We start from the raw sequence: 23,798 nt of genomic DNA, 5'->3' as shown, positions 1-23,798 counted from the left end.
TTGGGGGGAAGGGGGCATAGGGAGCCCAGGAAGGGCAGATTGGGGCTGTAGGAGGGCTGAATTTGCCCCGCCCCAGACCTGAGGTTCTCCACCCTGCCCTACTGACCATGACAACTATGGCAGGGATCAAACCGTGCATTTAAATATCATGTGAAAGAAGGGCCTCTTGGAAATATGCAGGTCTGCTGCCATTCTATCTCGCTTGACCCTCTGGCTGCTTGTGTGTTTTCTCACTTCATTTGTGTGCCCCAGTCTTGGATGTGGAATCACTACTGCTTGAAGGCCACTGTAAATTGCTCCTCAATCGTGGCCGACAACCTTCATGCAGCAAGTTGTTTGGGCACGGCAGCTGGCTAAGGGAATTTGGAATGTCTGTTAACTTCGTTTCAAACCTCCCATGTGCACACCCAAAAGGTTTGCTGTGGGGTGGAGAAAAATCTCTCAGTTCCTGTGGAGAGAGGCTGTACATCAACAGTATGGTTCATGGAGACAAGTCCCATGGAGCACTTGCAGTGGTCAAAGCGGGCGTTCCCAGCGCCATGCCCACAGGTGCCATCACGCCCACTGGAACCTCCCACAGCACTCATGAAGGCCTCCACTCCTTTCCCCTTTCAAACGTTTATTTTTTTAATGAAAACCTTGAAAAGCTTTCAAGGGTGCCAGGTTCTCTTTCCTGTTCCTACACCTGCTGCAGATCAGCTGTTGGTGGGCAGGCAGAGAAGGAAAGAGTTGATTTCTGGCCCTGCCCAATCTTTCGCCCATACAGACCTTTCTCCTTTGGTCTCTCTCTCCCCACTTCCAGTCTCCAGCCTTGCTATTTCTCTCCTTCCACCCTCTTTCCTTGACATTTCTCTCCCTTCCCCATTCCTAGCCTTCTTCCTCTCCTTCCTAGCCTCTAGCCTTGCTCTTCCTCTACCCCTTTGCTTTGCTGTTTCACCTTCCACTTAGCCTCTAGCTTTGCTATTTTTCTTTAGCTCACTATTTCTCTCCGCTCCCAGCCTCTCACCTTGCTTTTTCTCTGTCCTCCACCCCTTTGCCTTGCTATTTCCCTCCCAGCCTCTAGCCTCACTATTTCTTCCTCCCCAACCACCACCTCTTTAGCTCACTTTTGACTAGCCAGGCCATCTACGGCAGCCATTGTGCGACTAGCCACATCCATTGTGACAGCCATTTTGTGGTGGCGCCCACAGCAGTTTCTCAAATGCCCAAACGTACCCAAAAAGGTTGGAGAAAGCTTGGTTAGAGTGTTGGGCTGGGACTCAGGAGATCTGGGTTCAAGTCCCTACTCAAGTCATTAAGCTCACTGGGTGACTTTGAGCCAGTCACTGACTCTCAGCCCAACCTACCTCACTGGGTTTGAGGATACAATGGAGAGGGAAAGGATCATGTATGTCACCTTGGGCTCCTTGGAGGGAAGGCGGGATATAAATGAAACAAATAAACAAACAAACAAACAAGTAAGTAAGTAAGTAAATAGAGAGCCTCCATGTGACCGCAGCAGAGCCAGCCCTACCATTAAACAGACTGCATAAGGATATAAAAATTGCCCTACTGGATCAAACCAAAGGTCCATCTAGTCCAGTATCCTGTTTCCCACAGTGGTCAATAAAATACCTCTGGGAAGCCAGCAACTAGGATGTGAAGGAAAGAGCCCTCCCTGCTGCTCCTCGTCATCAAACGACTAAAAGTCAAGCTTCTGAACCTGTACATTGCTTATAGCCATCATGGCCCATAGCCATTGACAGACTTCACTGACGGTGGGCCTCTCTCTCTCTCCATCCTCTGAGGGAGATTTGAAAAATCCTACAGCCCCTGGATTACAGGATTGTGTGCTTAGTCATTATATTGGTATTTGCAAGGAGCATCATTTGTTTTTTTGGGGGGAGGGGTGCTTCAGGCACCAAATGTGTCTGACTGTCTTTGGCCAGATGTTTCACTGTCATTAGACTTAAGACAGTAATTTGAAATAGGAATTCAATCCATTACACACACACACACACCCCTCCCTCCTTCTATATAGCTCCCATTTAGGAGTCATGCAAATCAATACCTTCCTTTTACAGTGTACATGGACAGAGATGTTGAACATCTATATCTCTGTGGTTAAAAATAATGCATTAGCCATGCAGGCCCAACTGATGTTACAGACACTGCATGTTTTCAGAACAACAGGCTTTAGAACAGAGACAGTGCCTACCCTTTAAATACAAAGACTATCAAAGGCCACAGGCAGAAGAAAACCCTCATTATTCTAGTGATGACACTAATGGGCAAAATGGCTGCAAAGGCAAGTTGATGGTATTAAAGTGGAAATATTTGAGTTGGATCTAGTCTTTGTCGTACTTAAGAAAGGTACCCAGGCATTTCATGGCACGTGATGAGGCTCAGTTGTCTTTACAGGTCCAGTATCTTATTGAAATGGTTTTAGCTGTTTAAATTGTTTTAAATTGTGTATGTTAAAAATTTTATGCTATGTTTTATTATCTTGTATTTGTGGTTTGTAATTTTGGTGAACTGCCCAGAAAGCTTTGGCTGTTGGATGTTATAGAAATGAAAATAATAATAATGATGACGATGACAATGACAATGACAATGATGAAGATGTTTCTGCCTCTTTTTCAATCCACCTCAATAGCAGCTATAGTTACTAGGCAGGTAAGTAATCACACGCAATGTCAGTGCTTCTTACCTACGGATCTGTAGGTCAAATTTCACAAAGGTGTCCATCTCAGATTCTTGATGAACGCTAAAGTGAAGACCAGCTGAGAGCTTTAACACAAAAGAAGATGTATAGGAATTAATACGCGACAGGCAGAGAGAGGCTGGCTCAAACCCACCGTGTGACTTACCTAACTAACCAAATGTCAAAATATGATGATGCCTCTTTTTAGATACCGGCCCCAATCCAGCAAGCCCCTTTGTATGTATAGACATTTCTTTCCTTTTGTTAACAGCAACAAGCACGCACTCGTTCTTACTTTTGTTCCTGCTTTCATAGGATTTCCAAGGTCACAGACAACCAGCCGAGTTTGATTCTCAGTTTTAAATGCACATGAGAGTCTGGCAAAGGCCTGCAGTGAAACAAAGTGGAACATTTTCCAAGGACAGCACAATACTTTCATTCCCTAAAAAAGTCACAACAAGTCCTAAATACATACACACAATTTTCCAGTCTTGTTAGTCTGGATACAAAAAGATCTTCACAAGCATGAATAAGGTGGTAAGAAGCCATTCTGTTCTCAATAACAAATTGTACTATTACTTTGTTCAGGCATTCAAAAACACATATGAGGGCTCAAAGTGAGTAGAGTGATGGGGCTGTGCATGCTGGTCCCACTCCCTGTGTTTGAAGGCATGCGGGCCCCGCCCCTCTCAATTCAGACCTTGCTGAGTTGAACCGGCAAGGTCTGAACAGGAGGTCTTGACCGCAAGTAAAACTCCCCATGTGACCACGGGCCCTGTTCTATCAGGGTTCCTGATCAAGCTGAGAGTTCGACTCATGTTCAAGCAAATGTGAGTAGTACTCCCTTTCAGACCTTGCTGGTTCAACATGGCAAGGTCTGAACGGAGGGGGGCCAGCATGTCCGGAGACGTAGACGTGCCAGCATGCTAGCATGCCAGCCCTGTACTAGTACCCACTTTGAGGCCTCATGTATTCTCCTGAAGGCCTGAACTGGACTAATGTAGTCTAATATTCAATCATTCTTTCATTCATACTGAGGACTGAACTAGATGAGATGCAATCATATCTCTCTCTCTGTGTGTGTGTGTGTGTGTGTGTGTGTGTTGGGGTGTGTGTGTTTGTGTGTATATATATCATGGGGAAGCTATTGTTGGGATTGCAGTGCACAGGTTGGAAGGTTTAATCCTTCTCCTCCCCCACTGCAATCCCAGTGAAAGTCACCCCCCTACACACACACCTGCTCTTAGTCCTGGGAGGGAAGCCTCCATTGATGCCCATGGAAGATTCCCTCCAGGGGTTAACACAAGCATGGGGGGATGTTAGAATCACAGGGGGGGAGTAAAGAGTTAAACATCCCCAAATGGTTCCAACACCACCCACCCTGCAATGGCTATTAAAGGGGGGGCCCTTAGGAAGGATACGATTACAAGTGAAGCATTTAGCATCACATTTTGTTTGCCCCTGCATTCAGTGAGACTATATACTGAATGAGAACAAAATATTACAAGTGAGTGATGGAGCGTATATGCCATTTATTGAATTCCTTAACAATCTCAATGTTTATGAGTAATCCTCTATGAAACATGACATTTTGTAGTTTAGACATTTTTACTACTAGCCTTTTACAGACAAAGATATCAAGTATTCAGAATCTATTTCCTACTGATTGTGGCTACTGGAGTTCAGAAGAAAATCAATCAGTTAATACCCTCACTTTGAAGTTGGAAGAAAGAAAAGAGGACAAAAGCATGTGCATGTGTAATGTGAAAATAAATAAATAAATGCGATGTATTTTATTTCAGCAAACTCACTTCAAACCTTGGGCAAGATGAGAAACCTGGCTAGTGTTAACCATGGTTAGCGCTGGTACAGATGTAATGCTGACCCATGGTTAATGCCAACAAGGGAACGAAGAGGGAAATATGCACCATAGAGGGGAGGTGGGAGGAGGAGATGTCCATGAGGTCAGCTTCTGATTTGCAAATCCTGGTGCCACATCTGTGCTAGATTTTGGTTGCTTGTTTTGGAATCCTTCTTTCTCTCAAAATAAATAAATCAATAAATGAATACCATGCCCACACGATGGTGATGTGTGTGGAGAAAAAGATTAAGGTTTGTGTTTTTTCCTCCTTTGGTGAGGCACGAGTTCCAAAAGTATTGCTACATCTCTGCCTAATTCATAAACAGCCCAAGCTTTTTATGATTTAGACATAGATATTTTATCTTGATAATAAGTTGGGTTTGTGAATTAGGCAATGATACTGCCAACTTCACGAGCAATTTTTTTTATCATCATCATCATCATCATATATGTAGTGATTTCCCAAATCTCACGTAACATATTTTAAGATAGTAACAGGGTCTGTCACTAACCCTGTAATAAATCCTGGATATGTTGTAGGGATGAACTCTTACAGTGGCAGAATTTTTAGGTAAATTCACTGAATGTTACAAATGTAATTACTGTCATTTTAGGGAGACAGTACTGACAGCTTGACACTGGTGCCAGTCTCTTGGGGTTGCTCTGTTCATTTCCCAAGCTATAAGAGCCAGTGTGGTGTAGTGGCTAGAGTGTTGGACTGGGAGTCGGGAGATCTGGGTTCTAGTCCCCACTCGGCCATGGAAGCTCACTGGGTGACTTTGGGCCAGTCACATACTCTCAGCCCAACCTACCTCACAGGGTTGTTGTTGTGAGGATAAAATGGAGGAGAAGGAGGACTATGTATGCCGCCTTGGGTTCCTTAAGGAGGAAAAAAGGCGGGATATAAATGCAATAAATAAATAAATAAATAAGAGGATGAGCCTGAATTAATTTAATTACCAAATGTGTGGCTCTAAGCACCTCAACAGAAATAGCTTTGTCTAAGCAGCCTGGCTTGCATACGCAGGCTGTTCATTGTTGCCAGACGGACACCTCTCTCCCAGTTCAGAGCGAGGGTCACCCAGCCTTATAGCTCCAGCTGGCCAATCTACACTGGTCATAAGCACTGGATGTTTAACTTAAGGGATGAAACAAATTAGCTCTAACGAAAGGGCATTGGCGCACTTTGTGTAATAGTTTCCTTATTTAAATGCCATGTAGGCAAAAATAATAAAAGGGAAAATGTTATTATACTTGTACATTTGAAATTACTGAGGCCTATCATGAAGATGTAGGACTCAAGGGTTGAGAAGTCAATATACGGGTTGCTTGGAAACATTCTGTCATGGTGTGCTTCTTTAAAAGTTTGGGACACATTGAACTAGCACTTGATGTGAATGTGTGACATGGTGGATAGAGCACTGGATTTGCACGTGAAAGACCCAGGTTCAAATCCCTACTTGAGAGCCTGAAGTTCAATAAGGGGTCAATCCTTTGCATGTTTGGATAGAAAGAAATCCTACAACTCCTACTATGGCTTTTTTCTGTCTAAACATAGCATTGCACCCTAAGTGGCCTTGTCAAAAGCCCATTCTGGCCTTGTAATTGCCATTCTATATCTCCCCCTACCCCCGCAAAAAAAAGAGGGCAACATGCAGATATGTGCTAATTGCATGTTTGAACTGTGGCTTTACTCATTCTTACAACAGTCTCACAATGAAAATTACTCTTTCCATTTTATACATGAGGAATTGAAGCCAAGACAGTGATCTGCCCATTGGATCCAGAGTTCTGCAGGGGCTGGTATCCAGATCCTCCCAGTTCAAGTACAATGGTCTGTCTCCCGGACCAGTCTTGCTACCGCTGGCAAACTTCATTGGCAAACTGATCGCAGGCCATCAAACCGCATTCCTTCCACGATATCATTTTTGTTATCAACCAGACACCCAATCTCAAAAACGCAAGGAGCTTCCAATAAACAGAAGCATACTATGAATTTGGTTTGATAGTTAGTACAAGCCTAATTTTACAACAACTGCCCCACCAAGTGGCTACAATAATGTTGCTCACACATGTTCACTAGACTCACCTCATTGTTACGAACTATGCCAATGAAGTCTGCTTGAGGTGGGACGGTAACGAAGAGTTCAGCTTCATAGGCTCCTTCTCCTCGGTTCTGGGCATTGACAATTAGGGTTAAAGGGTTGTCATCTCCAATATAGATTTGCTTCTGATCACTGCACAAGAGCAATATGAAACAAAAGTAAGACCAAAATGGAACAAACGTAAGACCAATATGCAACCATATGAGCCCTCTAGATCAGAAGTGGGCAATCTTTTCAGGGTTGGGCGCCATATTGGCCCCCGCAGAACCTTTTGGTGGCCGCATGTGTGGGTGGGGTAGGTGGTGAGTGGGGCAGCAGGATGGACACACAAACACACACACATTGTCTCCCTCATACACATACACACACTCTCTGCCCCAGCAATCTTGATGAGGATCGCTGGGCGGGGAGACAGATTCCCCCCGCCCAGTGATTCCCCAAAGATCCTCAGGATCATTTGGGGAAGTTTAAAGCCCCCTGCGGAAGATTGCTGTTTCCCCACTGTTAATAACAACATGAAAGATTGCTGTTCCCTGTAACCCAGCTGATTAGCTGGGCGGCAGGGAAACCCAGGCAGGGAAACTCAGAGAGCAGCCAAAGGCCGTGGGTTGTCCACATATGCCCCAGATCAAGGAATGCATTTCCCTGGTGATGTTAAACCTTAGTGTAGCATCACCCTAGCACTGCACTCCCTAGATCAGCAGAGCTCCTTTCGGGAGTGTTCCTTAACCACAGACACAAAAAGCACAGACAGTGATCAATTAAATGCCATATGCTGTTCTTGAAAGGCCCTTTCTTCATGACGCACAAATTCCATTAAAACGCAAACACATTTCTTTGACACCAGAGTATTACATACCACACAGCACATTGTCCTGGTGAAAGGCAACGGCCTAAGCATGTGACATTTGAATAAACTGTGGCACATCTTCCCTAGAAGTTCCCAGAAATAGCTTCATTTGCAAACTACAAAGGATGTTTACACATAACCATATGGATACAAAACAATTTAGGGACCAAAATATAGCACAGGACAGAGCTCCTGCAGAGCTCCAAGCATTGCCCTTGGGGGAGCAGACCACAGCCTTTCTCCTCTACTTTTCTGTTTCTGTCGGCAGAGAGATGCTTCTGAAAGCTCCCAAGCACAGCATAAATAAGACGGTCTTCATTGTGGAGAAGAGGGAGCGTGGATACACGCAGTTTGTCAAAGGTGTAAGACCTCTTGACTTCTATTGAACCTGGACACTCCAGGTTTAATCCTTGTAAAACACATATATACAAACAGCGCTGCCCTCTGCTGGATAAAACTACACAGGACCATCCCTGTATTTAGTGGAAAGTAACGAAGATGTGATATAAGGGGACAACTACACATCACACACAAATGTGTGTTAGAGCATCCCAATGTTTTTGTTGTTGTTGTTGTTTGTTTTTTAAAGCAAAGGCACTTTGGGATAAGTGAATTTAATCTGGAGAAATGGCCGAGGAAGGGGATGATCAATCCTGTAGCTGCCTGTCATACTCCAAATTCTGCCCCCTCCCCCTAAGCAGTTCTATGGTGGTAAATATGTATTTGAAACCCTTCAGGAAGAACAGCCACACGGGCAACAATTCGGAGTGGAAATATAGCAGGTGGCTAAAGCACCCCTTGCCTTTCTTGCAATTTCTTTGCTCTAAATCCGCTCTCCCCCCTGCCCCGAGTCTCTTTTCAAAATGCTTTTTTCTTTAAATAAATACCTAAAAAGTACAGGATAATTTTATATGCATTGGCATGCAATGTACAGTTTACCCCCAACTCTGCATCACTGGAGCCCAATATCCCAAATTCACTTTTCTCTTGTATCTGAACAGGCTTAGCTTACACACCACCACAATGGCTGCATTCAGATCACCATACCTCAGCTTAATATGCCAAGATACAAATAAGCCCTTTACCAATGCATGCAGCTTCTTTCCTCTAGGAAGTTTCTAACAGATTATTGTGTTTTTTTTCATCTGAACCTGGAACCCATGGTTACTAGCCTCAGAACAAGCCAGCTAACCATGATGTGGAGTTGGTTTAATATCCTGACTTGTTATTAAGCTGATAGCCATAGTTTCCCAGTTGAGACAAAATGGGAAACTATGGTTAATTAAAGGCTTCCTGGTTTCATTGCTCATGCCATGAAGCGAGGAGCAAAGGGGCTGCATGAGCGGGCAAAAATCTCCGTTCGTTTCTTGGCTTATTAAGTGGATATATGATTGACTGAACCAGGTCAATGGGTTTACAGTCATAATTTTCCATTTTCCACAATCGTTAGACTTTACCTGTCAACTGTCACTTGCAGATTTGGACGGCAGATATTGTCCTCACCACAGTCCAGAAGAATATGAGCCTAAATTTGACAGGGGGAAATTAAATAACTGAGGCTTTATTTCTTCAGGCTCATTCGAAGTATTTATGGATGATATAGCACCCCCACCCCCACACCCCTGCTTTTTACCCTAAGTACTAAAATAACTAGTAACACGAAACCCTTTCTGTTTGGGAATGAACTTCGTGGGAAGGGGGAACAGCAAAATGCAGTTCCCCGCTCTCTTATTCGCTTGCTTTTTAAACAAAAGAACAGCGTACATATATGCTGTATATACGCCCTTTTCAGCACTGAAAGGGTGGTGTAACATCCGAGATCTTCTTTTTCCTTTGAAAAGATATGATTGAGTGGAGAATCTATCCCACGCTCCCCCCAAGGAAGCAAACATGGTTTTTATATGGAGATACATCTTGTCAGCTGCCCACACATTTGGGGGAAAGCTTGCTGTGATTTGTTAAGGATCACCTTCTTCTTCTGAGGTGTGGAAATTGGACTGCTTCAATCTCCACCCCAATACCACCTCCAAGGAATAAAAGAACTTGCATCGGCCTGGTCATTTAAACATAAGTACTGAATTGCGATGCACCACAAATTAGTGCAGTTAAAAACTTGAAAGAAAAAATGGGGGGGGGGAATCATTCTACTAAATTTTTTATATAAAAACACAGATTAAAATAATCAGTACAGCCACAATATGGAATAATATAAAATGACCAAATGCATTTCGACAAAGGTCTTCCTCAGTGGTCAAACTACAAAGATTTTTATACACATAATAAAACAAATACTTAACAGAAATAAATAAATCTGTGAATATAAATACAAATGAACTTGCTGGTGCAGAAGTGCATTTGGCCATTACATCACTCAGCACTGTACCTGTCTGCTAATATTTGCAGGAGTAAATTGGTTGAGGATGGGCTGTAAACCAGTAGTATCCGAAGCTGTTCTGTAATCCAGTTGATATTCCATGAATATGGTGATTGGAGTAAGCTTGTCTCTAAATTCAGATTCATCCTAAAAGGGAACAAAAAAGGGAGGTTGTTTTTGCAAGACAAAAAATAATAACCGGGACTGAAACAATTGTACTACATCTAGTGAATCTGAATTCCATCAAATATTTACTAGGAAGGTTTGTGACTATCCAGAATTTTAATGGAAATAGTATTGGAACAGAAATCAGTATTTCAAAGGAGGATTTTTTAAAGAAGTCATTTTATAGATTTTCTAAAATAAAAATAATGGGGCCTGCCCAGTGAAAAAGAGGGACACCACAATCCCCAAACTTTTGGAAAGCTACAGTAGCACTGGAATCAATTAGTCAAATGCTTAAATATACTGTATGCTAAAGTCCATGTTTTCAGTGTAATATTTAGCATTCTCTGGATGGCATTGCAAAAATGAGATAACTGCAACAAAGCATTTCAAGGCTGATTTGGGGGTAAACACTTCTTTCTTTAAATGAAGAAACTGGCCAGTGCTAATATTAATTAGCTGAACCATCTGCAGTTGTTAGCAGGACCATCTCCAGTGAAAACTGTAGGCCCAGTGTGGCAAAGCCAAAGTTCTGTCCCAAGCCACTGGATGAAGAAAAATGTGTGTTTATGTCCTCTGGCACATGAAACAGTAAAGAAGCCAGATCTGCAAGCAACTGTTCTAAATGCCCCCATCCTGAAGGGAGGGGGCATAGCTCAGTGGCAGAGACCCTGCTTTGCACACAGAAGGTCCCAGGTTCAATCCCCAGCATCTCTAGACAGAACTAGGAAAGCACCCTGCCTGAAACCCCGAGGAGCCATTGCCAGTCAGCATCAACAACACTGGGCTAAATGGAACAATGGTCTGGCAGTATAAAGCAGGTTCCTACGTATGGACCATATTCTACACCAGTTACAATTGTAACTCCTGGAAACAGCCATCAAGTTTAACAAACGTAGAAAAAACTTTTCCAGGTAAAAGTAGGCCTGCAAGCTATGTTGCCTGTCCCTCATTCAGATACCCCAAAAGTTTAAACCCATATATACGAAGGAGGCCGTGTGGTGCAGGGAATCAGGTGTGTATTCTTACCCTTAAAAACGCCTGAAGCTCCTCACAGCTCATTCGACCCCCCTTTGGGACAGTCATGTTCTTAGAGTGAGTCGGCTGTCTGCTGTGGAGAAACAGGGCTCTCCGGATGGCACCTTTTTGCTTAAGTTTGTCCAAAAGCAGCTCCACATGGAAAGCTATCGCCAAATGCAAAAGCATGTTTGTTAGGCGGCCTTGAGGTCTCTGAGGCCCTGCAGAAGTAGCTGGTGAGGTGGTGTGCTGGAGGTCAAAGGTGCTGCCACAAAGCAGCAACCAAGATGGACCCAATGCTCTTATGGGTGGCAGGTGTGAGTTGGGCAGGGGATGCAGGGAGAGGTGAGAGTCAGCACCATCCAGGTCTGTGGCTGCTGACTGGCTAAGAATGCCAGCACAGGTGGCCAACATCCGCACCCATATCTCCACTCAAGTGTTCCTCGGTAGTCAGCAGCTGTGCACCTGCATGGTGCAGACTCCAGCTTCTCTCTGCTTCCAGTGCTGCCTCGGGACTCCCACTTTAACTGTCACTCAGCAGGGATGGCCTCTTCCTGGGTCTTATCTCCCAGCACACTAACTCCCTGCTCACCAATGTTGCTGGTTAAGACATCTCAATCATTCCCTTCGTAGCTACTCTTAGGCCTTGTTCTCACAATGGTGTGGTATGTTCTTGCCTAGTTCCAACATGGAGGCTTTCTATCATGTCAGAAAATTTTTTTGATGGAGGAACATTTAGTCAGATAATGTCTCTCCTGCAGCCTGAGGTGATACATCCCAGAAACAGGTTGTGAGAGCAAGATGTGCCCTCTTAAAACCCTGTAGAACAACGGTGGATAACTTTGGGGCTCCAGGGGCCATTTGGGGGGCCCTGGAACACCCCTTCCTGAGCCACACTCTGCAGGGTGGTGCGCACTCTGAGAGGCATCTGAAAAGAATCGTCAATTTTGCTGCCCAATTTCTGCGGCAAACCACTATGGTTTAACCACACTGGAGGCATTCAAGATGAAGCTGGACAGCCATCTGTCAGGGATGCTTTGACTTGGATTCCTGCACTGAGCAGGGGGTGGACTCAATGGTCTTATAGGCCCCTTCCAACCCCACTATTCTATGATTCTACGAAACAGCTGTCTCCCATACACTGAAGACAACTTTGGTGTGACTTCTGAACTGGAAGATTTAAATGGCACCTGTGTTTTGTGTATGGCTGATACTGGAGAAGCTTTGAGCACCCAAAAATGTTTGACAATTCAAGTACTGCCGCTTGAATGTTGATGCTATGAGCAATGTTAAGTGTATAGTAAGTAAATCTACAGAACTTACTGAGTTCCCTGGGAAGACTTCCTTTGCCATCAGCTTTTAAGCAGAACTTTACTTTAAAACTGTTGGGTGAAAATTAAAGAATGATCAAAACATATCACAATTTAGTGAAGATGGGCCAAGTTGCAACTACCAAATGCCACAAGCACAGGAGGAACTTTGCTGCTGCAAGAGAGGGAATAATGTGCTCCCAAATCTAGTTTCCCATAGCTGTCAATAAGACTCAGTTGCATGTGCAAGTTCCTGGGTCAGTGTTATTGAGTTTAAAGAAACCTTAAAAACAATTTCTTCCCACTTCTTCGATTTCTAGTTATTTAATATATTTTCCTAAGAGATTAACTGATCTATGCAGCAAGCTTCTACTCTTATTTTTGAGCAGCTCTTATTAAGGCAAAGTGGAGCCCAAGAGCTGTGTTGGACATTTGAAAGAAATGGAAAGAGAGGAAGCACAATCAGCTCACAACCAGAGAGCTTTGACTATTGGGTGGTATAGAAATGTAATAAATAAATAAATAAGCTCACACCTCCTTCCCACGGGTCTAATCCAAGTACTTGCTAGGTCTGGCCCAAGGGCAGGGGGACAACTAAGCTATATCCTCCCAAATGGAGTGGGTAGTTTTCCCCAATTCCATTTAGTGCTGGGTCTGTGGGTTGGCTCTGCCCCATGTTCTGCTCCACCTATCTTCCAGAAACTGCTTAGAATGCGGACTAATGAAGTTGGTCAGGGTTTAAATGGGACTTCACATCAGGCACAATGAATCCACTTCTTTCCCCATTTGGAGCCAGCCTTTGATGATTTTATAAAAGAAAAGAAGGATTTGTGCGTATGCTTGCTGCTTTGGAAAGAGGGAAATTCAGAAGCAAACCTACTCCCAATGTAAGTGTCTCCCCAAGCGGGGAAATAATGCACCGTGCTCCTTTGGATAAAACCAGGAAGTATGGGAAAAGGAAGGACACACCACTTGTTCTTCCTCTCTCATCGTTACCTTGGATCCACTGAAGAGGCCCCCTCTCCATTAGTCAGCCTTTCAGTACTGATTTTAAACATTTAACACAGAAGCACATCATCTTACCAAGAAACTTTCTGGCCATTTTCTTCACAGGCTTTGTTCTCTGGATTGAGAATGGTTGGGGTAACTTCTAGTCCAGCATTTACAGTAATGACTGGCCGTGCCCTTTTAAAAGAACCAAACAGTAAGCAAAAAGGGTCACCTGCATGAATAAACTTCACCTTCCTCTGTGTAGTATATCTCAAAATACTCCAGTCACTTAAAGCAGGAAGACAGAGGCTCAAGCCATATCATAAAAGATGTGGGAAAAGGAATTAGGAGGGGGAGAAAGTAGAAAACAAAAGAGAAGAAATGTGGGACACAAATCTAACCTTAAAAACTTGGGACCAAGTCTCATGAAATTCAACAGCATTTTTATCGGCATATACATGTCCAGGCCCAAGCTGTTATGAGCTTTCTCAGGTTGTGCTTATTTTGAGCACACTGTGCTTTCCTTGAGCTTTGACAAAAGGTATAAACTCAAGGAAGGACATCCATTCTTTCCCAGTACCACCCTGCTCAGAGCTTTGCTTTCAAAACAAACCCAAGCCTTGTTAGCAAGGCCTGGTTTCTGGTGGCAGCTGCTGCTCTTTACACTGTTGGCTTGAGGCATATATGTATGGAGGCAGTTATGTGCAAGACAGAGTAGATAACACAGTACAATTTGCCTCCCTCACCTGCTGTTGGCTGCAGTATTGTTGTGGCAGAGAGAGCAAGGGAGGAGACATTCCCCACCATAAGAACATAAGAAGAGACATGCTGGATCAGACCAAGGGTCCATCTAGTCCAGCATTCCATTCACACAGTGGCCAACCAGCTGTCGATCAGGAACCCACAAGCAGGGCATGAGCAAAACAGCACCCTCCCACCCATGTTCCCCAGCAACTGGTGTACATAGGCTCATTGCCTCTGGTACTGGAGGTAGCACCTAGCCATCAAGACGAGTGGCCATTGATAGCCTTTTCCACCAGGAATTTATCTAACCCCCTTTTAAAGCCATCTAAATTGGTGGCCATCACTACTTCCTGTGGTAGTGAATTCCATAGTGTAACTATGCACTGTGTGAAGAAGTCCTTCCTTTTATCTGTCCCGAATCTCCCACCAATCAGGTTCCTAGGATGACCCTGGGTTCTAGTATTTTGAGAGAGGGAGAGAAATGTCTCCCTACCCACATTCTCCACACCATGCATAATTTTGTATACCTCTATCATGTCTCCCCTTACCCTCCTTCTCTCCAAGCTAAACAATCCCAGCTGTTATAACCTTCTCTCCTAGGGGAGATGCTCCAGCCCCTCAATCATTTTAGTTGCCCTTTTCTGCACTTTTTCTAGCTCTATAATATCTTTTTTTAGGTGTGGTGACCAGAACTGTACACAGTATTCCAAGTTCGGTCGCACCATAGATTTGTATAGGGGGAGTACGATGTTGGCAGTTTTATTCTCAATTCCTTTTCTAATTATGCCTAACATGGAGTTTGCCTTTTTTACAGCGGCTGCACACTGGGTTGACATCTTCATTGAGCTGTCCACCACAACCCCAAGATCTCTTTCCTGGTCAGTCACCGCTAGCTCAGATCCCATCAGGCTATACTTGATGTTGGGATTTTTTCCCCCAATGTGCATCACTTTACACTTGCTTACATTGAACTGTATTTGCCATTTAGATGCCCATTCTCCAGCTTGGAGAGATCCTTTTGGAGCTCTTCACAACCCCTTTTTGTTTTAACCACCCTAAATAATTTGGTGTCATGGCTACAGAACAAGCAAAGCACCCTGTCAGAGGACACTTCTCATCTGGCCTGACATAGCACATAACATCATTTATATTTAAGTATTTAATACCATTCATCTTTTTCTTTCTTTTTCTTTGAACACTTACCTGTATAAGGCAACTTTGTCAACGCCAAAAGCTCCTACAATCAAGTCTGGAAATAGAATAAAATAATGTAGATTTTAGATCTGATACTTGTTTGAAATTCAGAGCTTCCCATTCTGATCATCAGCATCTCTCCAGTGTATGTGTTAGAACAGATCCCTCTGCAGCAACAGCAAGGCAATCAAAATTTAATCTTGGATCGGGGACGCTTATCAAATCCACATTTGCTGGATTCTGTCCTGGACTTTGAGGAGCTGCTTTACTGGACTTGTTTAGCAGAATGGAACTTAAAATGTCGTAATCCATTATTACTTTGGAGGTATATTTTCACAATTTTGCAAGCTGAGCGAAAGGGGATCCTTGCTTCTTTTTCCTGTTTTTCTCCGGTCAAATACACATCGTAAGTAAATAAAAAATCGAAAAGAATCTCTCCCCACAAAGACTGCTTAATGTTTATTTGTATTTATATTTGTATAATCATGCAACTGCAGAGTTCCATTTGCTGGAATTTTTTCCCCGTTCAAATGTGTTTCTTATTAAAAATTAATTAACTTTTAAAAACTGGAAAGGTTACTGTGTTTCCATTCTTCTTTTTTAACCGCCAAACTTTCTAAACAAGATGAAGTGCAGACAGTGGGGGATTTTGCAAAATCTGGAAGTAACATTCTGAAATCTGAAATTCCTGCCGGAATTCAAATGGAGCAGAACCTAAGAGATATCAGAATGTCAGAACAATAACGAAGTGAAATTGAGAGAATCTGCAGCGAAGATCCAAACACAATGAAATCAGGCTCTCTGAGGGTTAAATGCTGCATTAGTTTATAAAACATATAGGAGCCTGCATTGCCATTACTGAAGCATCACCTGGATAGCCATTTCTGTCCACGTCAGTATCTCCTTTCAGCGAGTATCCAAAGCTCGGTGGCATTGTCTTGGAGACCCACTGTCCGTCAAGGACCTGCGATGGCACTCCATTCAAACCTGTGGCTCTCCCGTTGTAGATGTAAACCAACCCTTTCTTGTCTTCCCCGCCATAAGGAGCAGCAACTGCAACGTCTACAAGCCAAACAGAGAACCTTTAGAGTTTCCAAATATAAACAAAGATGTTTTATGAAAGCAAATATAGGTGTGAGCATGGAATATGGAATATGTTATACTGACAAAATATATGCCCCGAACGATACTTTAGCAACCCATTTGACTCAGTGGGATGCTTTGCATCCAGTTCAAATCAATGGACTTCATCCACTGACTGTGGAAGGCTGCCAATGCAATTTGCAACAATGCTGTCAAGTGGGATATGAGAAAAACTATCAGGAATATGAAAGAAAATGTTCAAATCCATTAGGGTTTGAGCTTCCTCATTAAGTCTCAGCAAGACCAGGGCCCCTATCATGAAAATACAATATGCTTCAAAGGAAATTGTATTTGAAGTGTAAAGGGCTTCAGCAATAGCTCTGTCAATTAAAGGTTAAGAGGCCTGTAAAACAAAAAAGAGCCTGGACAGACAGGTATAGCAAGCCCACTGCTCATTCACTGTTTACAGTCAAGGATGCCTTGCTACCCAAAGGGTGTTGTAACTTATGAGCATAAAATTGGTTTTCAAAATTTTGGCATGACTGGTGGCTACCAGCATTATAAAAGGAGCTTTAATTAAGAACTTTACCCATTTATTTATTTACAATATTTGTATACCGCTCCACATCAAAACAGATTCTGGAGCGGTGAACAAGAGATAAAATGAACAAAAGATAAAAAGAAGAAACATAATATTACTATTATTCTTTAAAAAACAGAGTGCCAATAAAACCGAAGCTGGTTAGCCAAGGAAGGCTTCCTGGAAAATAATTGTTTGTTTATTTACTTACTTACTTGATTTGTACCCTGCCTTTCCACCAAGAAAATGGTGCTCGAGGTTGCCTTGCAAGGTCCTTCTAATCTGGCATTCTGTTTACAAAAGCCGCCAGCCTGAACAGAACTCTATGAGCTAATCAAGAAATAACTAAGGGCAGACGTTTTCCTTTCTAAACATACATAGCATTGCATGTTTAGACAGGAAAAAGTCTGTATAGCATTGTGCCCTAAAAAGCTGAAGTTCCCTACAACAGTGACAAATAATTGAATCAATGCAAAAATAACGACTTTACCATTGAAGCCATCCTGGTCAAGGTCTCCTAAAGGCGCAATGGAGCTGCTGAATCTTGCAAAGACCTCAAAGCCAGTCAACTTCATTATCTGACTCTGAAAGCCTCCAGAGGCTTGTTGAAGGTAGATAGATACCTGGCCCACTTCTAGAAGTTTGCCATCAGAACCACGATCCATAAAGAGTGGGGCTCCGATAAACAAATCTGCATAACTGAAAGGGGGGAGAGAGAGAAGCTTTTGAATCCCTACAGAAATCCCTGCTTTTAGAACCATGGGTTTACATTACTGATATCCACAATCCAGTCATCAAACATCTTAAGTTCTGTAGGTTTTCATGGAAGAGTTGAGCATGCACTTAGCTTTCCCACTGAAAACAATGGGACTTACAAATGCCTAACTCTGATTGACTCATACCCACTGTCACTAAATAAACTTTTGTTTTATTCCCGAAGAAGACAGGCTATGTCAATTAGAATATTAGAACATATCAAAATCTCAGAGCTAATTATGTTAATGAAATCAATTCAACAGTGAACATCCACTTATTTATTAATTCTAAAAGCTAAGATTCCAAATGTTCTATATGCATGCATAAAATACTTCCACCCACTACCCACAGGTACGGGGTGGCTGGGTTTTGTCAGTTTCCTCCACCAGGGGTGGCTTTGTGGGCAGTGGGGAGAGAGCAGGAAAGCCCCAGCATGCACACGGTACAGTACGTGTGGCCCTCTGGACTGCAGACAAGGGGCAATATCCATTGTTGACCACCTGCAAGCGAACAGCCGCACAGATTCCGTTGCCCAAGTGGTACCCATCGCTTTTGCAACCGAGATTTAGCGCTTTGCGGGGCAACTTGAAATGAGCTGAAATGCTCGCTTCTGAAATGGGGAAGGTTGGTGGAGCTCATATAAGGGAGCTCCGCGAGCAGTGGGTGCCCCTTTGAATCAGCGGGGCTGGCTGCTCACGGATACTGCCCAATATTTCTTCATTCCATTCTCTGCCCACAGACAGCCAAAGCAATTAAAAAGCCATAAAGACAATTAAGGCTACACTGTAAGAGAACAAGATCTGTGCTTGGGAGCCCCTAAAACAGCCTTCGCCAACATGGCGCCCTCCGCATGTGTTGTACTACAACTCCCATCACCCCAGCCAGCGTTATGGGAGTTGTAGTCCATCATACCTGGAGGGTGCCAGGTTGGGGAAGGATGTTCAAGCATTACCAAACAAGCAGTGGGTTGAGTCCAATGGGTTGCATCCAATATTGTTGTTCAGTCGTTAAGTTCTATCCGACTCTTCGTGACCCCATGGACCATAGCACGGCAGGCCTTCCTGTCCTCAACTCTCTTCCATAGTGTTCTCAAGTTCATATTCATTGCATCGGTGATGCTATCTAGCCATCTCATCCTCTGCTGTCCCCTTCTCCTTTTGCCTTCAATCTTTCCCAGCATCAGGGTCTTTTCCAGGGAGTTTTCTCTTCGCATTAGGTGGTCAAAATATTTGAGCTTCAGCTTCGGTATCTGTCCTTCCAATGAGCACTCAGGGTTGATTTCCTTTAGGATGGACTGATTTGACCTCCTTGCAGACAGTCCAGGGGACTCGTAAGAGTCTTCTCCAGCACCACAGTTCGAAAGCATCAATTCTTCGGCACTCAGCCTTCCTTATAGTCCAGCTCTCACAGCCATACGTTACTACTGGGAAAACCATAGCTTTGATTATATGGACCTTTGTCGGCAAGGTGATGTCTCTGCTTCTTACTACGCTGTCTAGGTTTGCCAAAGCTTTCCTCCCAAGGAGCAAGCGTCTTAATTTCATGGCTACAGTCACTGTCTGCGGTGATCTTGGAGCCCAAGAAAATAAAATCTGTCACTGCTTCCATTTCTTCCCCTTCTATAAGCCGGGAAGTGATGGGGCCAGATGCCATGATCTTCGTTTTTTTAATGTTGAGTTTCAAACCAGCTTTTGCACTCCCCACTTTCACCCTCAACAAGAGGCTCTTCAGATCTTCTTCGCTTTCTGCCATTAGGGTGGTATCGTCTGCGTATCTGAGGGTGTTGATAATTCTTCCAGCAATCTTAATTCCGACCTGTGATTCATCCAACCCGGCATTTCTCATGATGTACTCTGCATAGAAGTTAAATAAGCAGGGCGACAATATGCAGCCTTGTCATATTCCTTTCCCAATTTTGAACCAATCGGTTGTTCCATGTCTGGTTCTTACTGTTGCTTCTTGGCCCTCGTACAGGTTTCTCAGGAGACGGGTAAGGTGGTCTGGTACTCCCATCTCTTTAAGAATTTGCCACAGTTTGTTGTGATCCACACAATCAAAGGCTTTAGCACAGTCAATGAAGCAGAAATAGACGTTTTTCTGGAATTCTCTTGCTTTCTCCATGATCCAGCGAATGTTGGCAATTTGATCTCTAGTTCCTCTGCCTCTTCGAAACCCAGCTTGTACTTCCGGTAGTTCTCGGTTCACATGCTGCTGAAGCCTAGCTTGTAGGATTTTGAGCATCACCTTGCTGGCATGTGAAATGAGCGCAATTGTGCGGTAGTTTGAACACTCTTTGGCATTGCCCTTCTTTGGAATTGGAATGTAAACTGACCTTTTCCAGTCTTGTGGCCACTGTTGAGTGTTCCAAATTTGTTGGCATATTGAGTGCAGCACTTTAATAGCATCATCTTTTAGGATCTTAAATAGCTCAGCTGGAATACTGTCATCTCCGCTAGCTTTGTTGTTAGTAATGCTTCCTAAGGCCCACTTGACTTCACTCGCGAGGATGTCCGGCTCAAGTTCACTGACCGCACTATCATGGCTATCAGGGACATTCAGATCTTTCCTGTATAGTTCTTCTGTGTATTCTTTCCACCTCTTCTTAATCTCATCTGCTTCTGTTAGGTCCCTGCCTTCTTTGTCCTTTATCATGCCCGCCTTTGCACAAAACGTTCCCTTGATGTCTCCGATTTTCTTGAAGAGATCTCTAGTCTTTCCCATTCTGTTGTTTTCCTCGATTTCTTTGCATTGTTCATTTAAGAAGGCCTTCTTGTCTCTCCTTGCTATTCTCTGGAACTCTGCATTCAGTTGGATATATCTTCCCCTTTCTCCCTTGCTTTTCTCTTCCCTTCTTTCCTCAGCTACTTGTAAAGCCTCACCAGACAGCCACTTTGCTTTCTTGCATTTCTTTTTCTTTGGGATGGATTTCGTTGCTGCCTCCTGAACAATGTTACGGACCTCCGTCCATAGTTCCTCCAGCACTCTGTCTATCAGGTCTAATCCCTTAAATCTATTCCTCACCTCCACTGTATATTCATAAGGGATATGATTTAGGTCATACCTGAATGGTTTAATGGTTTTCCCTACATTCTTCAATTTAAGACGAAATTTTGCAAGAAGCAGCTCATGATCTGAGCCACAGTCAGCTCCAGGTCTTGTTTTTACTGACTGTATAGAGCTTCTCCATCTTTGGCTGCAAAGGACATAATCAATCTGATTTCGATATTGACCATCTGGTGATGTCCATATGTGGAGTCGCCTCTTGTGCTGTTGGAAAAGAGTGTTTGCTATGATCAGCATGTTCTCTTGGCAAAACTCTATTAGCCTTTGTCCTGCTTCATTTTGTACACCAAGGCCATGCTTGCCTGTTATCCCGGTGATTTCTTGACTTCTTGCTTTAGCATTCCAATCCCCTATGATGAAAAGGACATCTTTTTTTGGTGTTAATTCTAGAAAGTGTTGTAGGTCTTCATAGAACCGATCAACCTCAGCGTCTTCAGCATCAGTGGTTGGGGCATAGACTTGAATTACTGTGGTGTTGAATGGTTTGCCTTGGATTCGTACTGAGATAATTCTATCGTTTTTGAGATTGTACCCCAGTACTGCTTTTCCCACCCTTTTACTGACTATGAGTGCTATTCCATTTCTTCTAAGGGATTCTTGCTCACAGTAGTAGATATAACGGTCACCTGAATTAAATGTGGCCACGCTTGTCCATTTTAGTTCGCTGATTGCCAAGATGTCGATGTTCAATCTTGTCATCTCATGTTTGACCACCTCCAGCTTACCTTGATTCATTGATCTTACATTCCAGGTTCTTAAACAATATTATTCTTTACAGCATCGGATTTTCTTTTCACCACCAGACACATCCACAGCTGAGTGTCCTTTCGGCTTTGGCCCAGCCGCTTCACTCTTTCTGGCACTACTTGGAAATACCCTCTGCTCTTCCCCAGTAGTATATTGGACACCTTCCGACCTGAGTGGCTGATCTTCCGGCGTCATATCTTTTAGCCTTGTGATACGTTCCATGGGGTTTTCTTGGCAAGAATACTGGAGTGGGTTGCCATTTCCTTCTCCAGTGGACATTTTGTCAGAACTCTCCGCCATGACCTGTCCGTCTTGGGTGGCCCTGCACAGCATAGCTTATGGCTTCACTGAGTTACGCAAGCCCCTTCGCCACAACAAGGCAGTGATCCATGAAGGGGCATCCAATATTAGCCCAACTTAATTGCCATGCATTTCAAAAGGTCTACTCTAAATAGGACTAACATTGGATACAACCCAGTCTCTGCTTCCAAGGACTTCATAGGTTTACCGTGTAGGATTTCACAAGACAATTAAGTAATGCCTGAAAATGTTTAGATTTATGCCAAGCAGTTCAGATAAGATGTTGTTCAGGGAACTTAGCAGAACAAGTCAGCAAGAAGAAAAAGGTAGACATATGCATCTGATTGGTTTTCAATTACTTTTTAAAAGATCATATTTTTTAACCTACACAAGATTTTAAAAGATAGCCAACTCTTTCCAGAAAGCAGAAGAAAAGCATAACTTACCCATCTCCATTGATATCTGTGGCAGCTACAGAATATCCAAAATATGCAGCCATCTGAGAGGAAAGATTAATTAGAAATAAATTAAATAGAAAAATGTGGCATTAAATAAAGATATGGCGAGAGCAATCCCATGGTCCCTGGAGAGTGTCTCAGGAACCATAGGATTCTTTGGAGTCCCCCCTTCAAGGCTATAGACACTGCTATGATCTTGGAAGGGTGACTCTCGCAAAAGCAGCCTCAGAGAGGTCTGAAATGGAGTGTTGTGGTGGGCAGGGAGAGGAGGAGAGAGGAGAGGACAGGATATGAAAAATCCTATGGCCTCTCCAGCCTCAGCCCTGCCCCTGCCAGTGTGCCTCCACTAGATGGGTTCAGAAACCTGACTGGGGGAGGGGACAAAGGAAGACGGAGAGGTGAAAGTCACCTCCATAAGTCCTCCTGCTCTGCCAGCAGCAGCTTCGTAGGGCCCTGGATAGTCAGAAGCCTCTGACATCGAAGGTTTCCATCCAAGGAGGGCGCAACCCATAGGATTACGCCGTTAGGTATTAGTGACTGTAAAAGCTCCCTTGCCATGCATACTTCAAAGGTGTTCCTAAAACAGTAGCTTTCATTTTTCTCTTCCATACTTCCTCTGCCAATCCGTTATTTCACTGTATAGAGAAAAACTGGGTATTTACCCCTCTCCCTCACCCACATAATTAGCACAGCACAGAAATGCATCCTTCCCCATTCATTCATAAAGATTCTCTTTAGGGGGGAACCTAAAGAGAGTCACTGAGCATTCTCTAATAACTTTTACAACCAAACATGGGACTTCAGGTACCTAACGGTATGAGCTGTTCAACAGTGGAACAGAGTGCCTTGGGAAGTGGTGGGTATTTCAACGGAGGCTGGATAGCCCATCTGTCAGAGATACTGTAGCTGCATCCTGCACTGCAGAGCCTGCATTAAGCACAGTGCTGGCCTGGATAATCTCCAGGGTCCCTTCTAACTCTATGATTCTAAGAGGTGAGACAACAAGGCCCCTTTCACTGGCCTGGTTTGGACCAACTGCCTTTCTCTCAGTACTGCCACCACTGGAGGCATGTTTGGTGGCAACGCGAGAGAGGGCCTTCTTGGTGGCTGCTCCCAGACTCTGGAACTCTGTGCCAAGGGAGGTGAGGCTAGGCTGGCTCCCTCTCTACTGTCCTTCCAGCAACAGGCTAAGACATTTTTATTCAGGAAGACCTTTGTAGTTTAGTTTATTGTTGTAACTACTGGTCATAACACATTAAGTCAAAACATAAAGATAATACAACATATATACATCATACATAAAAGCAACAGTAGGTAAGTACTAAAATGCAGATAAAAACCATAAAAACCTAAATATCGAACTGTGGTTATGACTACAATGGAAAGAAACCCAGCACTAGAACTAATCCTGAACTACAATTTGGCAGAGTGTCTGACAAAATTAATAGATACAGTTCTCTTTCTAATTTTAAGAGTCAGCAAAGCAAAAATGGCCACTTGGCAGCTAACGCAGGGAAG

At 43.6% G+C, this 23,798-nt stretch overlaps 1 protein-coding gene across 1 annotated transcript in view; it reads right to left on the bottom strand.

Annotated features, from left to right (window-relative positions):
• ITGAV (integrin subunit alpha V) overlaps nt 1-23,798 on the bottom strand; it is an 86,145-nt gene that overhangs the window by 19,283 nt on the left and 43,064 nt on the right. Inside the window, exons 11-22 of the mRNA XM_084815592.1 lie at nt 22,269-22,321; nt 17,447-17,655; nt 16,164-16,355; nt 15,303-15,348; nt 13,449-13,550; nt 12,379-12,437; nt 11,068-11,222; nt 9,883-10,020; nt 8,957-9,024; nt 6,634-6,781; nt 2,979-3,071; nt 2,690-2,769 (exon numbers count right to left, since the gene is read on the bottom strand). Coding sequence (XP_084671718.1) covers nt 2,690-2,769; nt 2,979-3,071; nt 6,634-6,781; nt 8,957-9,024; nt 9,883-10,020; nt 11,068-11,222; nt 12,379-12,437; nt 13,449-13,550; nt 15,303-15,348; nt 16,164-16,355; nt 17,447-17,655; nt 22,269-22,321 — 1,343 coding nt within the window. The remainder of the gene's footprint in view (nt 1-2,689; nt 2,770-2,978; nt 3,072-6,633; nt 6,782-8,956; nt 9,025-9,882; nt 10,021-11,067; nt 11,223-12,378; nt 12,438-13,448; nt 13,551-15,302; nt 15,349-16,163; nt 16,356-17,446; nt 17,656-22,268; nt 22,322-23,798) is intronic.

The sequence above is a fragment of the Heloderma suspectum genome, chromosome 1 (genome assembly GCF_057233095.1).
Source record: "Heloderma suspectum isolate Gila_16-S chromosome 1, 16-S_ref, whole genome shotgun sequence".
Classification (NCBI taxonomy): Eukaryota; Metazoa; Chordata; class Lepidosauria; order Squamata; family Helodermatidae; genus Heloderma; species Heloderma suspectum.
This window is presented reverse-complemented; position numbering and strand designations above follow the sequence as displayed.